General features: G+C 41.1%; 1 protein-coding gene across 1 annotated transcript; it reads right to left on the reverse strand.

The window, feature by feature from the left end:
* Positions 1-2165: 2165 nt before the first annotated feature.
* On the reverse strand, positions 2166-8639 carry FXG1 (alpha-fucosidase 1). Its single transcript, XM_078585229.1, has 5 exons — positions 8261-8639; positions 5813-6022; positions 5522-5691; positions 3666-3933; positions 2166-2548 (listed from the first exon to the last, which is right to left on the reverse strand). Exons 1-5 carry the CDS (start codon positions 8493-8495, stop codon positions 2274-2276), a joined length of 1158 nt encoding a protein of 385 aa, XP_078441355.1. The 5' UTR covers positions 8496-8639; the 3' UTR covers positions 2166-2273.
* Positions 8640-13325: the final 4686 nt, after the last annotated feature.

The raw sequence follows: 13325 nt of genomic DNA on the forward strand, positions 1-13325 counted from the left end.
AGTCCGTGACACTGCAAGTATTTCATCATTTTAAATTTCTCTAGCCATATATAAGGAGAAGCAATGCATCCAACTTTGGATATCACTCTCTTGATGCAGTCAACAGGTAGTAATGCATCCCAGATAAATAATATAATTGATTTTCCACGAACTTATGCATCCATTACATAAAATATCATCTCAAGTATTTTTTATTCTCAAGTATTTGTCAGAAGGATATCTTAAATTACTCAATGCTAAATATGAATAAAATATTTAGATTTAAAAAATACCAAATATCCTAAAAAATAGTGTAAAAGCTCATAGTATAGATAAGATCAAATCTGATAAATAAATCCTAATAATTCTGAAACGAGAATGTTGTAGTATCACCAAATCATCAAATTTAAACAAAATTTAAAATGAATTAATTTTAAATAATAACTTTTATAATACAGAATATAGGTTTAAATGCAAAAAGTGGACTGATCTTCTGCTTATTATTTATCATATTACATTATAAATCCATATCAAAATCACAGTAAGTCTGATCTCTTCTACACTTCATATCTAGGTACTGCTCACTCCCTGAATCATAAAACAGCAAAAATGTCTTCTGAGAATACTTAATATCACCTTATATTATTTAGATACCTCATATTCAATGTCATATTTTCTCCCCTTAAATACAAAGTATTTTCCTTTCTCACACGTGGAAAGCTTCCATGTGATTAGGAGATAAACCCTCTCTGCTAAACTGAACTTATTACGATAATAAAAGTTTGTTAAGATGATGAATCCTACTAATTACATGAGTAATACTTTTATTGGCGTGGATGGTGTGCACATAAATATATTTCTAGTAGATGAAGTAATAATCTAGGAAATCAAAGATCATGATGGGATGAAGTTTGATCTCATTTTATTTAATTTCTTCGAGAGAAATAAAATGGATCTTTTTATTACAGATATACTACAAGGCATTCAATTCATAATTTCAACATTCAATGTTAACTTATTGGTCTTACGATAAATTTCTATAAAAAATGCGTACATGACTTGGTCATAAAATATCATGCATTCAAGGTTTTAAATCAAGGGAAACTCAATTGGAGGATATTCATCATATTTAATCAATTGATGGTGAGATGATAGATGAGTTAGAATATCATAACCTTTTTTGTGGACGGATAGGTATTTAGCTCACAATGAACACAATTTCTTACACTCCGAATATTTCTTAAGCATTAAGTTATTTAGGTCTTTATTCAATATCGTGCATACTCAAATGACCTAAAGAAGGTCAATTTTTACATCCTACTCAATATTTCTATTATAAATATTTATTTTAAAGTTTAATAATATTTATTTATAACTAGGTACTGTAACTGTTTTGGCAGATTAGTATCATGGAGGAAGAAATACGAGTACACTAATGTCATTCACCATAGAACTAGAGTCTAGGGTGATAATTTAAGCTTCCTATAAAGTAATTTGAAAATATAAAGTATTGTCTACTTCATGACCTCAAAACTAACATATCCTTTTGTAAGATAGTAACAAGCCTGAGTAGTTAATTTTTAATAATTTTGTAGAACACCCTTCTACCAAGAACATAAAAAATAATAAATATTTCACACCAGAGACGCAAACTCTGGAATGGTCACTCTCTTTTTTGTGACATTTCTAGTCTAATTGTCAGTTTCTGTTGCAAAATGACCCAGAGTTCAAACACTCCCACCCCTTTAAAACAATATGTATCTTCACGATATAATTCATCAATCAATACAACCCTAAGTATTTGAAGGTTATGATTATGGCATTTCTTTTGAGGATTCTTTTGTTCCTCTTCTTTTCTAAATGGATGAGTTTTACAAGCCATCTTGAGGAGTCGTGGATTTATTTGTTGAAGTTATACTAATTAATCCTCTGTCTCACCTGTTATAGTAACAAGGACCACGTATGGCAATTAGTTCTCAGCAACCCCCACGCCCAACCCACCACAACCATTTACTCATCTATTTTCTGATTTTACGCTCTTCTCACTTCTTTTGTATTATATACATTATATAATAACTATATAATATATAATAAACATATAAAAATAAATATCTCTGTAACATCTCTCCTCACTATACATCCAATATCTTCCAACACATTCCTCTGATTTCAACACACAAATACTATTCACCAAGATTATTGAGCGTAGTAATCAAAATATTTAGGACAATGGAGGCAAATAAATGTCCACCCATCTTTCCTCTTGTTCTCTCTCAGATGGTTTTGAGAAAAGCTTAAGAAACAGAAGGCTTCAGGGAGCAGGAGAATTGGAGGGGAAGTGTAGGATTAGAGAAGTTACCAGAGGATATCTGATCAAAGATCCAACGGTTGGCAGCCTCTGTGTAGTGGACGCCATCCCACACGATCATCTTTGATGGGTCAGCACAGGAGTGGGCGAGCACAGTGCGTGTGCCGTTCACTGTCTGCTCCGTCCCGCAGCCGAGTCCTGGGCTGTAGTTGTACCTCCCCCCATGTCCGCAGCATGCCACAAGCGGCTGCTTTGTGAATCCTACATCACAGATATATGAAATGATGGATGGATGGATGAATATATAGGTTGACAGAATGATCGACCTATCGATAGATATAGAGATAGATGGATAAAACAATAGATATATCGAGTGATATATAGATGGATAGATAGATCGATAATTAGATAGATGGATAGATATATGTATATAGATGGATAGATATATGTAAATAGATAGATAGATAGATAGAATGATATGATAGATATGTAAATATAAATAAATATATACATTAGATAGCTAGATAGATAAATAGATGAATGGATATAAGTATATAATGATGAATAATTGAAGATGTCGATAGATAGATGGATGGATGGAGGGATACATAGATAGATGGAGGTATAGATAAAATGATAAATATAGAGAGAGGGATAGAGCCAAAGAGATTTTGTAGAGAGAGAGACAGACAGACAGAGGGAGTATAGAGACAAAGAGAGTCAGGAAGAGAGAGATATGGAGGGACCGTGAGAGGGAGGAGAGAGACAAAAAGAGTCAGGGAGAGAGAGAGATAGACAGACAGAGGGAGGGGAGAGAGATAGACAGAGAGAGGGAGGGAGAGATAGAGACAGAGAGATAGAGAGAGGGAGGGATAGAGGGGCAGAGAGAGAGGGGGGAGAGAGACAAAGATAATTAGCGAGAAAGAGGGGGAGAGAGACAAAGAGAGTCAGGGAGACAGAGAGACAGAGAGAGGAACGGAGAGAGACAAAGAGAGTCAGGGAGAGAGAGATAGACAGACAGACGGAAGAGAGAGAGAGATAGACAGAGAGAGTGAATGAGAGAGAGAGACAGAGAGAGAAAATGAGAGAGAGATATAGAGACAGAGAGCGGGATGGAGAGATACAAAGAGAGTCAGGGAGAGATAGACAGACAGAGGGAGGAGAAAGAGATAGACAGAGAGAGTGAATAAGAGAGACAGACTGACAGAGAGAGTGAATAAGAGAGAGACAGAGATACAGAGAGAGGGAGGGAGAGCGAGGCAGAGAGAGAGAGGGAGAGAGAGACTGGGGAGAAAGAGAGAGAGACAGAGAGACGCAGAGACGGAGAGAGAGAGAGATAACAATAGATTTCATACCCAATAAAGAATGGCTTACTTACCCGAGGGGGGTCTGGAGAAAAGAGAATACTTGGCCGCGTAGACGTCGATATAGGTCAGCGCAGCCAAGGGAAGCGCGTCCCGGAGCTCAGCAACGGTGGCGTTGAGCTGCGCGTTAAACGCCCTGGCCACGGCGTTGTACTTCTCGGCGCAGCCAGCGGAGTCGACATCCTCCGCCTTCACCGACAATCGCTCTAGCACATACGCCAAGCACCCGATCGGCCCAGCGTTGTGTATCCAGAAGAACCTCCCCCCCTCCCAATAAACACTCTGCCCAACAATTAAGGCGAAGACTGTAAAGAAATCATGGAGACAGAGAGAGAGGGAGAAATAGAAAGAATGAACATATAACAGGCAAAGGGAGAGAGAGATATAGAAAGACTGAGAGGGAGATGAGACATAAAGAGAGAGAGATGCGAAAGAGGGAACGAGTCAGAGAGAGAATGAGAGAGAGCCCAAGAATCAGAGAGAAACTGAGAGAGAGGAGAGAGGGCAAAAGAATCAGAGAGAGACTGACAGAGAGCCCAAGAATCAGAGAAAAACTGAGAGAGAGAGATGAGAGAGGGCCAAAGAATCAGAGAGAAACTGAGAGAGAGAGATGAAAGAGAGCCAAAGAATCAGATAGAAATTGAGAGAGAGACAGAGATGAGAGAGAGACTGTGAGAGAGTCAAAAAATGAGAGATTGACCGAGAGAGAGACTGTGAGAGAGCCAAAGAGTGAGAGAGTGACTGAGAGAGATGAGAGAGAGACTGTGAGAGAGCCAAAGAATGAGAGGGTGACTGAGAGAGATGAGAGACAGACTGTGAGAGAGCTAAAGAATGAGAGAGTGACTGAGAGAGAGATGAGAGAGAGCCAAAGAATGAGAGAGTGACTGAGAGAGATGAGAGAGAGACTGTGAGAGAGCCAAAGAATCAGATAGAAATTGAGAGAGAGACAGAGATGAGAGTGCCAAAGAATGAGAGAGAGATGAGAGAGAGACTGTAAGAGAGCCAAAGAATGAGAGAGAGACTGTGAGAGAGCCAAAGAATGAGAGAGAGATGAGAGAGAGACTGTGAGAGAGCCAAAGAATGAAAGAGAGATGAGAGAGAGACTGTGAGAGAGCCAAAGAATCAGAGAGTGACTGAGAGAGAGAAAAGAGAGAGCCAAAGAATCAGAGAGTGACTGAGATAGAGAAGAGAGAGAGCCAAAAAATCAGAGAGTGACTGAGAGAGAGAAGGGAGAGAGCCAAAGAATCAGAGAGTGACTGAGATAGAGAAGAGAGAGAGCCAAAAAATCAGAGAGTGACTGAGAGAGAGAAGAGAGAGAGCCAAAGAATCAGAGAGTGACTGAGAGAGAGATGAGAGAGTGCGAAAGAATTAGAGAGAAACTGAGAGAGAGAGACTGTGAGAGAGATAAGAGAGAGCCAAAGAATCAGAGAGTGGCTGAGAGAGATGCAAGAGAGCGAAAGAGTCAGAGAGAAACTGAGAGAGATGAGAGAGAGCCAAAGTATCATAGAGTGGCTGAGAGAGATGAGAGAGAGCGAAAGACTCAGAGAGAAACAGCGAAAGACTGAGAAAGTGCGAAAGGCTCAGAGAGAGAAAGTCTGCGAGAGGGAGAGAGACAGAGAAAGACTGCGTGGGGTAGAGAGACAGACGAAAAGCGACATACAAAGAGAGAGCTACTGCCGGACGGAGAGAGACAGACAGAAAGAGACATGCCAAGAGCGAGAAAGATACCGAGAGAGAGAGAAAGGCCGACAGAAAGAGCGAGAGAAAGAGAGAGAGAGAGGGTTTAGGGTTTAGGGTTTAGAGAGAGAGAGAGAGAGAGAGAGAGAGAGAGAGAGAGAGAGAGAGAGAGCTGTTTAGAGAAAAATGCGACCTTTAAGGCGACGGTGAGCTCGCCGAGGATGGCGGGGATGCTGTTCAATACTTCATCAACGGTCAGGTTTGAGAAGAAGGCCGACGTGAGGTCGTTCATGCCGATATCGAACGCGTACAGAGCGGAGGAGAAGGCGCTCTCCTCCGGGAGCAAGCGGCGGAAAACTGAGCCTGCAATCAAGAATTAGGACAGAGTTTCCAACTATTTTTGGATCGCTCGGATTCCATTAAAACGATGGCGAAAATCTCCAAAATTGAGATGATTATTGACGAGGGAATTTGGCTGGTTTGCCTGTCAGGCGGGCTCGCTGCGATCTATTCTTGAACTGGGAGAATTGCCATGTCTGGACGTCCAGCGAGAAGGGGCTGAACCCGCTCTGGAACAGCGTGGAGTTCTGCTTTCTGACCGTCGAGCCCGCCGTGGCGAAATTGGCGCCATGGCTGAAGTTTGATCCCACCGAGTTTAGGTATGCGTCGATGTGGGGCATTCCCAGCTCCTCCGCTGCACCATTTGGTGAAAGAAACCTTTCAGACCCATCTCTCTCTAGATTCCCTCTCTTTATATATCTTTTCTCTCTAGATTCTCTCTCTCTCTTCGTATATTTTCTCTTTAGATTCTCTTTCTCACGCTAGATGGTCTCTTTATCTCTCTAGATTCTCTCTCCACAATCTCTCATCATTTCCCCTGGATTCTCGCTTCCTCTCTCTCTAAATTCTTTCTCCCTTAATTTTCTTTCTATATTCTCTCTCCCTTCTCTATCTAAATTCTCTCTCCTGAGGTTCTCTCTCTCTAGATTTTCTCTTTCCTCCTTTATCTCTAGATTCTCTCTCCAGATTCTATTTCCCCCTCTTTTTCTCTCTCTCCAGATTCATTCTCCTTCTCCCAGCCTCTATCTATAGGTTCCCTCTCCCCTTCTCTCTAACTCTAGATTCACTCTCTCTCTCCCACTCTTTTTATCTCAGGACTCACACTCCCTCCCCCTTCCTCTCTCTTTCTACATTTACTCTCCCTCTCCCTCCCTATTTACCTCTGTATTCACACTCCCTCTCCCTTCTCTCTCTCTCTCTCCGTATTCTCACTCCCTCTCCCTTCCTCTCTCCGTATTCACACTCCCTCTCCGTTCCTCTCTCCGTATTCACACTCCCTCTCCCTTCCCCTCTCTCTCTCTCTCTACTTTTACTCTCCCTCTCCCACCGTTTCTCTCTCTCTCTCTCTCTCTCTCCAGATTCACTTTCCCTCTCCCTCCCTTTCTATCTCTACATTCACACTTACTCTCTTCCTGTCTGTCTCTCCCTCTCTCCCTTCCTCTCTCTAGATTTTCCTTAGGTTCTCTCTCTATTCCTTGCCCTATCTCCAAAACACTTTCTCTGGTAGTTAATGAATACCCATGAGGTTGGGGATTGAGAAATATATAGATAGAGAGTTAGAGAGAGAGGAGATATAGACAGATAAATAGAGAGAGTGGAGAGAGATAGACAAATAGAAAGAGATAGAGATAGATAGAAAGATAGACAGATAGAAAGAGATAGAGATAGATAGATAGAAAGAGTTTTATAAATAGAAAGATGGAGAGAGATAGATAGGGTGAGAGGAGAGATAGATAATTAAAGAGAGAGGGAGAGAGTGAGAGAGATATAGATAGACTGGGAGAGAGGAGAGAGCTACACACATACAAAGAGATAGATAAATAGAAAGAGAGATAAAGGAAGAGAAAGGAAGAGAGCAAATAGATAGGGAGAGAGGATAGATAGATAATTGGAGAGAGAGATACACTGATAGAAAGAGACAGATATATAGATAGAGGGAGAGAGAGAGAATGAGAGAGAAAAAGGACAGAAAGATAGATAGGGAGAGAGGAGAGATAGATAGATAATTGGAGAAAGAGATGCAGAGATAGTAAGAGATAGATGGATAGAGAGACAGGAAGAGAGAGAGAGAGAGAGAAAGGGAGAGAGGAGAGATAGATAGATAATTAGAGAGGGAGATACACAGATAGTAAGAGATAGATGGATAGAGAGAGAATAGAGGGAGAGAGAGTGAGAGAGAGAAAGGGAGAGAGAGGAGAGATAGAAGATAATTAGAGAGAGAGATACACGGATAGTAAGAGATAGATGGATAAAGAGAGAGGGAGGGAGAGAGAGTGAGAGAGAGAGAAAGGGAGAGAGAAGATAGAAAGATAGATAATTAGAGAGAGATACACAAATAGTAAGAGATAGATGGATAGATCGAGAGAGGGAGGGAGAGAGAGAGAGTGATAGAGAGGAGAGATAGATAGATAATTAGAGAGAAATACACAGATAGTAAGAGATAGATGGATAGAGAGGGAGGAAGAGAGAGTGAGAGAGATATACACAGATAGAAAGAGATATATGGATAGATCGAGAGAGGGAGGGAGAGAGAGAGAGTGATAGAGAGGAGAGATAGATAGATAATTAGAGAGAAATACACAGATAGTAAGAGATAGATGGATAGAGAGGGAGGAAGAGAGAGTGAGAGAGATATACACAGATAGAAAGAGATAGATGGATAGATAGAGAGAGAGGGAGATAAAGATAAAGGGATAGATAGAGAGAGAGGGAGATAAAGATAAAGGGATAGATAGATAGAGAGGGAGATAAAGATAAAGGGATATATAGAGAGAGAGGGAGATAAAGAGGGAGATAGATAGAGAGAGAGAGAGAGAGAGAGAGAGAGAGAGAGAGAGAGAGAGAGAGAGAGAGAGAGAGAGAGAGAGAGTACCGATGAAGTCGATGAGGAGTCTGCCGTCGCAATAGCGGCCGGCGGGGCGATGGAAGAAGGTCTCGCCGTTAGGCGAGGGGGCCGGCCCGAAGGCCGCGGACAGCCCGCCGGTGTCCGAGTTGGAGTCTCCGAAGTTCAAAAGCGCCGTAAACTCGCACTTGCCGGCCGCCATGGAAGAGAAGAAGAGATAGCCCACCGCCTGCAGTGCCATTAGAGCGACTCCGACCTGCCCCATCGCAGCAGAGAAGACAGAGGTTGAAGACGAAGGAAGAAGAGATAGGCTGCTCTGTGCTGCAAGCTCTCCTGTGGAAGCTGATCAATTGGCTTCCTTCTTGTTCACGTGCGTCATTACTGCCTCTGGGCAGTTTGTCCTAGGAAGGTGCGCCTCAGAAAGGATGTTGATCATCTGGGAAATCATTGGAAATAGTAATAGATATAGTTGAAATGAGTGTAGTGTATATTATTTCTTTAGAAAAACTGGGAATGTGAGACCAGAAGAAATGAAATCAAGTTGGTAGTTTTATACTCATTGCTAAGAATTGTGGCTTAATCAGTGGGAAGGATGAAGTATTCATGGTTTATAAAAAACTGAGAATGTGAGATCAGAAGAATAAAATCAAGTTGGTGGTTTATAATGAGTGCTAAGAACTGCGGTACATGCACTGGGAAGAATATTTGATTATTGTAAACTTAGACTTGGAAGTGATTGATATGTGCTTCTAAAATTAATATACCACAATGGAGTAATCACTTATGTCATATGTAATTATTATTATTATTATAGTTGAAAATATTGTGTATTTAAAAAAACTAGAATGTAAGGCCAGAAGAAATTAAATCTTGGTCCTTGGAAGCATGGTTCCAGCTCAACTGGCCCACGATTGGCAAATGGACCAAACAACATTATCTAGGATGTGAGTGCAGGGGAGAGAAAATCAAAATGAGGGAATGTGATGGATTTCACATCTTATTTGTCTCCGTTGTGTTTGACTTGTAGTCCTTTTGTCTTAAAAAATTAAAATGTTATTAAAGACTGCAGGTTGATCTAGAAGGGCTATGGTGTATGGAACCATTAATTTTGTTATTGTTGAAATGAATGTATAAAATTTTAATTTCTTTCATACAAAATATAATCATAGTTGGTAATTTTATACCAAGATCTCATCATGACATAAGGCTTCTTAAAATTTAGCCAATAACTCAGAAGTAATTCCACCAAAATCTGGGATATAAAATATATTTTCAGATGAAAAAAATGTTAATATTTAATCTCTACCCACAAGAAGTTGCAATAAATGTGATGCCAGATTTTAGATTTTAGACAAACAGATTCAAAATAATCCTATTCTTTCTCCTAAATAGAAGATAAAACCAATTGTTTTTAAAAATGTCATTACAATAACATATTTATTTTAATTATGAGAATATTATGATCTTACATATTGAAATCATTATTTTTAAAATATGAGACAAATACTTATTTTCATGTGCATTAGTCAAACGAGAAAATGTGGGGCATGAGAAACAAGTCCTCCTTAAAGATTTTATGCATGTAATACATAAAGAACTCTATGTGCTCAATGATGTCATGATGCCATCTGAGGTTCATCAATAAGCTTATTTTTAATTGAGGTGAAACCATTATCTTTAATTCAAGATTACAAATAGATGTTTATATGAAATATAATGATGTTTAAAATTTTTGTTACGGAATATTTTATTTCAGGAGTTGAATAAAATTATAAATTCATAATACCCACTGATCCTCAATTTTTTTAAAAATATATTATGGTGTCATTCCTCTCATTGTGGCATTCGGACATTTTAGAGCAATCCCAATTATCAACAATTGAATTTAGTAGGAAAAAAGGGTCATTCAATGCTGAAGGAATTCAACTGAAATAGTTGTTCGTGTATTTGGACTTTATTGAAATTGAATCAGACTCAACTACAAAACTTAAGATGATCACACTAGGATGCATGGAACTGATTCCAATATCACTTTTCTCCCTAGAAGAGTACCTTGAAGCTGTTCATGTGTGTTGTCTTCAGAACTATCCATGATATCATTTGAATAATGAATCTCTCTCTTGAACTTCTTCAATCCTCCTTGAATATCCTGTCAATCTTCTCACTGTCAAGTCTCACAAGAAGTGAATCATGAGGGGGCTGCCCTAATCTTGCTGTCACAGGAACCTAAAAGAGACCTACCTCTATTTATACTTCATTTGAAAATTTTCACAATCCCCCTATAATTTTATATTAATTATATTCAACAATGTCCATAGATCTTTTGTGTGAGAATCTTTAGGCCAATGTATCGGCCTTGTTAATTGCTTAATGGGCCAATAACATTATTTTGACTTACCTTATTGATTAAATATATGAACATATAGATTTAGATTAGGTAATTAAGGATTGATTTATTCCAATCAACAGGTTTACTTTCCAACCTGGGGGGTGACAGGTCATCTGTCATGCTCTAGAAGATAAATATAAACCAATGAAATATTTCATTGAACCTTTACCATAATCGATTATGTCATCCACATGAGACTTCCAAATGGCATAGAGTATATAGTTAACCATCAAAGCATAATCCATCTTTAAAGTAAGTAATGATGCATAGTGGAGGTCATTAGATAACATTTTTTAGTACCTCCACTACCCACTCTAGGGATTTAGTGCATCATCTTCTTGGAGTAAACCTCTTCTTATACCTAGAATGGACGATCCCATGCTGGCCGCTCAATCACCTGAGTATACTTGATATATGCAAGATAAGACTAGATTGAATCCTATTATTTGGGACTTGAATGATTTAGGCAAAATATAGTTGTCCATCAACACGGTATCTTTGGCCTCTCAGGTCTAAGGATCATTTACACGACCATGCCATTCATTAGTTGAATTGATGTATAGGTTTACCACTATACATGGATTAATAAAGGTCAATTCAATGAACTCTTCCTCTAAAGAGAACCCACCATTTGGGCCTAGTGTCATGGAGAGCGCTCATCAGGGATCGCCGCCACGTCATCAAAGCCATCATCATTGTCACTGACAACCTGCCGGCTTGTGTGCCACACGACCGGCACGCCAAGGCTATGGAGAAGAATTCGGGTTTAACACCCCGAGCGAGAAGCATGAGTGCGCCATTGACTGATTTGAATTTCTCGCCGGCTTGTGCTTGCTTCATTCGCTAATTTTTCCTGTTCTCATTTTCATCGTCCATATCATCACGTTCGTTTGTATCGTCGTGCTCGTGACGCGTCCGTATCGTCATGTTTTTGTATCCGTTTGTATCATTTTACTTTTTTGTCGTTTAATTTCCTATTTATTTATTTGTGTTGTAAAGGGGGGTCTCTTATTGGACTCCCCTTGTTGGACCCATTGTAAGGGGTCCATCATGGCCCTATATAAGGCCATGATGGCACCACATTCACCTAGAAGAAGGAGAAGGAGGAGGAAGAAGAAGAGGAAGAGGAGCAAGGAGGAGAGGTAGAGAAGATTGGCGGAAGAGAAAATAGTGACAAATCACGGCTGCCCTCATGGGTTCCCTTAGGAGCACATACTGTCGCTCAACCCTTCGACTCCCAATGCGCCACCGCTAGGAGACATTGAGTCGCCCGTTGGCCAGCGATCTACGAGGAGTGCCGTGTCCTGTCGATGGGTGCCAACACGCCACAGTGGCCCCGATGAAGATATGCCCCTGTTGGCCCTGGTCTAGATGGATTGTCTCTTCTTCCTCCTCCGCACGAGGTCTCCATGCGCCAGTCAACTCCTACGGAGTTTCACAAGCCGGCTGTCATTGTCGTTCCTGCATGTGATGCCTGATTCCCGTGCCCACGTTTGCGTGTCCAAATAGCACACCCTGCAATCCAGGTTCAGACCGAGTTATCAACGATTCATGTCAGAAGCTTCACCACACCCCCTAAAAACTCCATAAGGAATTCACGCACTGAACCTCGCCGCATTGCACCCTGTGCACAACACATGATCTAAGTGCCAGTGTGCGCCAATCCTCGACGGCTTCTCACTGGTCTTTGAGTCACCACCAGAACACTCGGATGTGTAGTGGTTATAACAGCCATGGTGAGGCACCCCAGTCCCCCGCTGAGTCTTTAAGCACCAAGATACTTCTCGCATTTGACCTGTCGTAGCACGGTTGTCATCTTGCCCTACTTGCACGCTCTAGCCGGTTAATACATCCACACTGCCGGCAAATTGCTCTACTGCAAGGTGTGCTCCTTTGCCCGCTCATGCCTGTCTCCCTAGGCTCTAAGATTGCATCGTCTCCAGACCTTGACACTATGTGATCGTGTTGCTCCACGAGCAACACTGATTCTCCCCCTGTGAGCTTTGACTACCTTCACGGTGGCATTGCCAGGGTCGGATGTTCATTTGTGCTGCCACGTCATCGGATCTACCTCTTCTTTGTCATCGCCGCCAGTCGAGTCAATTCGTGCCTGTCAACGCCACGTCTCCGCCCACCTTTTCGCCCGGTTCGTGCCCTATCAAAGGCATCGACGATGAACGCAGCCATCGATGAGGTACGTCGTTCCCCTTGCTCGTCTGTTCTATGACTTTCTTCTGTATATTTTCGACTGCACTCCACCGCTCGGGTTAGCAATAGGTGAGAGAAATTATTGAGAAAACTACATCACGAGTGATTCCCTAGGTACGAGTCGAGCCCGTCTATTATGTGCGAGCCCCTAAAAAATTCTTTTGTTCGGCGCCGTAGTCATCGTCGTCGCTCCGACAAGGGTTAGAAGGTCACCATCATCATCCTCGATCGCCAGCCCTAGAGCTCGAAACTTGGCAACTTCCGCGTTAGTGGGACCTGCACATACACTCATCTAGGTTTCATCGCATCACGTAGTTACATTCACTTAGTGATTTATCCGTCGGACGACGCCATCGAAGACGTCCGACATCATAGTGTCTCTATGATGAATATTATGTGGCCATCAAATCAAGTCACACCATCAAGTTTATTTAAGGTCATTGAATATTTTATTATTATTATTACTCTAGTGTGATGTTTATAATGAAGTCCATGATT

This window comes from Wolffia australiana, chromosome 13 (assembly GCF_029677425.1).
Source record: "Wolffia australiana isolate 7733 chromosome 13, ASM2967742v1".
NCBI classification, from domain to species: domain Eukaryota; kingdom Viridiplantae; phylum Streptophyta; class Magnoliopsida; order Alismatales; family Araceae; genus Wolffia; species Wolffia australiana.

Bases quoted from the DNA above. Each gene is read 5' to 3' on its own strand.
- FXG1 (XM_078585229.1), bottom strand. From the start codon at position 8,495: ATGGGGCAGGTCGGAGTCGCTCTAATGGCACTGCAGGCGGTGGGCTAT. The intron at 5,692-5,812 runs GCAAACCAGCCA...TCTTGATTGCAG, and splicing joins GCAGCGAGCCCGCCTGACAG to GCTCAGTTTTCCGCCGCTTG. The intron at 3,934-5,521 runs GTCGCATTTTTC...ATTGTTGGGCAG, and splicing joins AGCTCACCGTCGCCTTAAAG to AGTGTTTATTGGGAGGGGGG.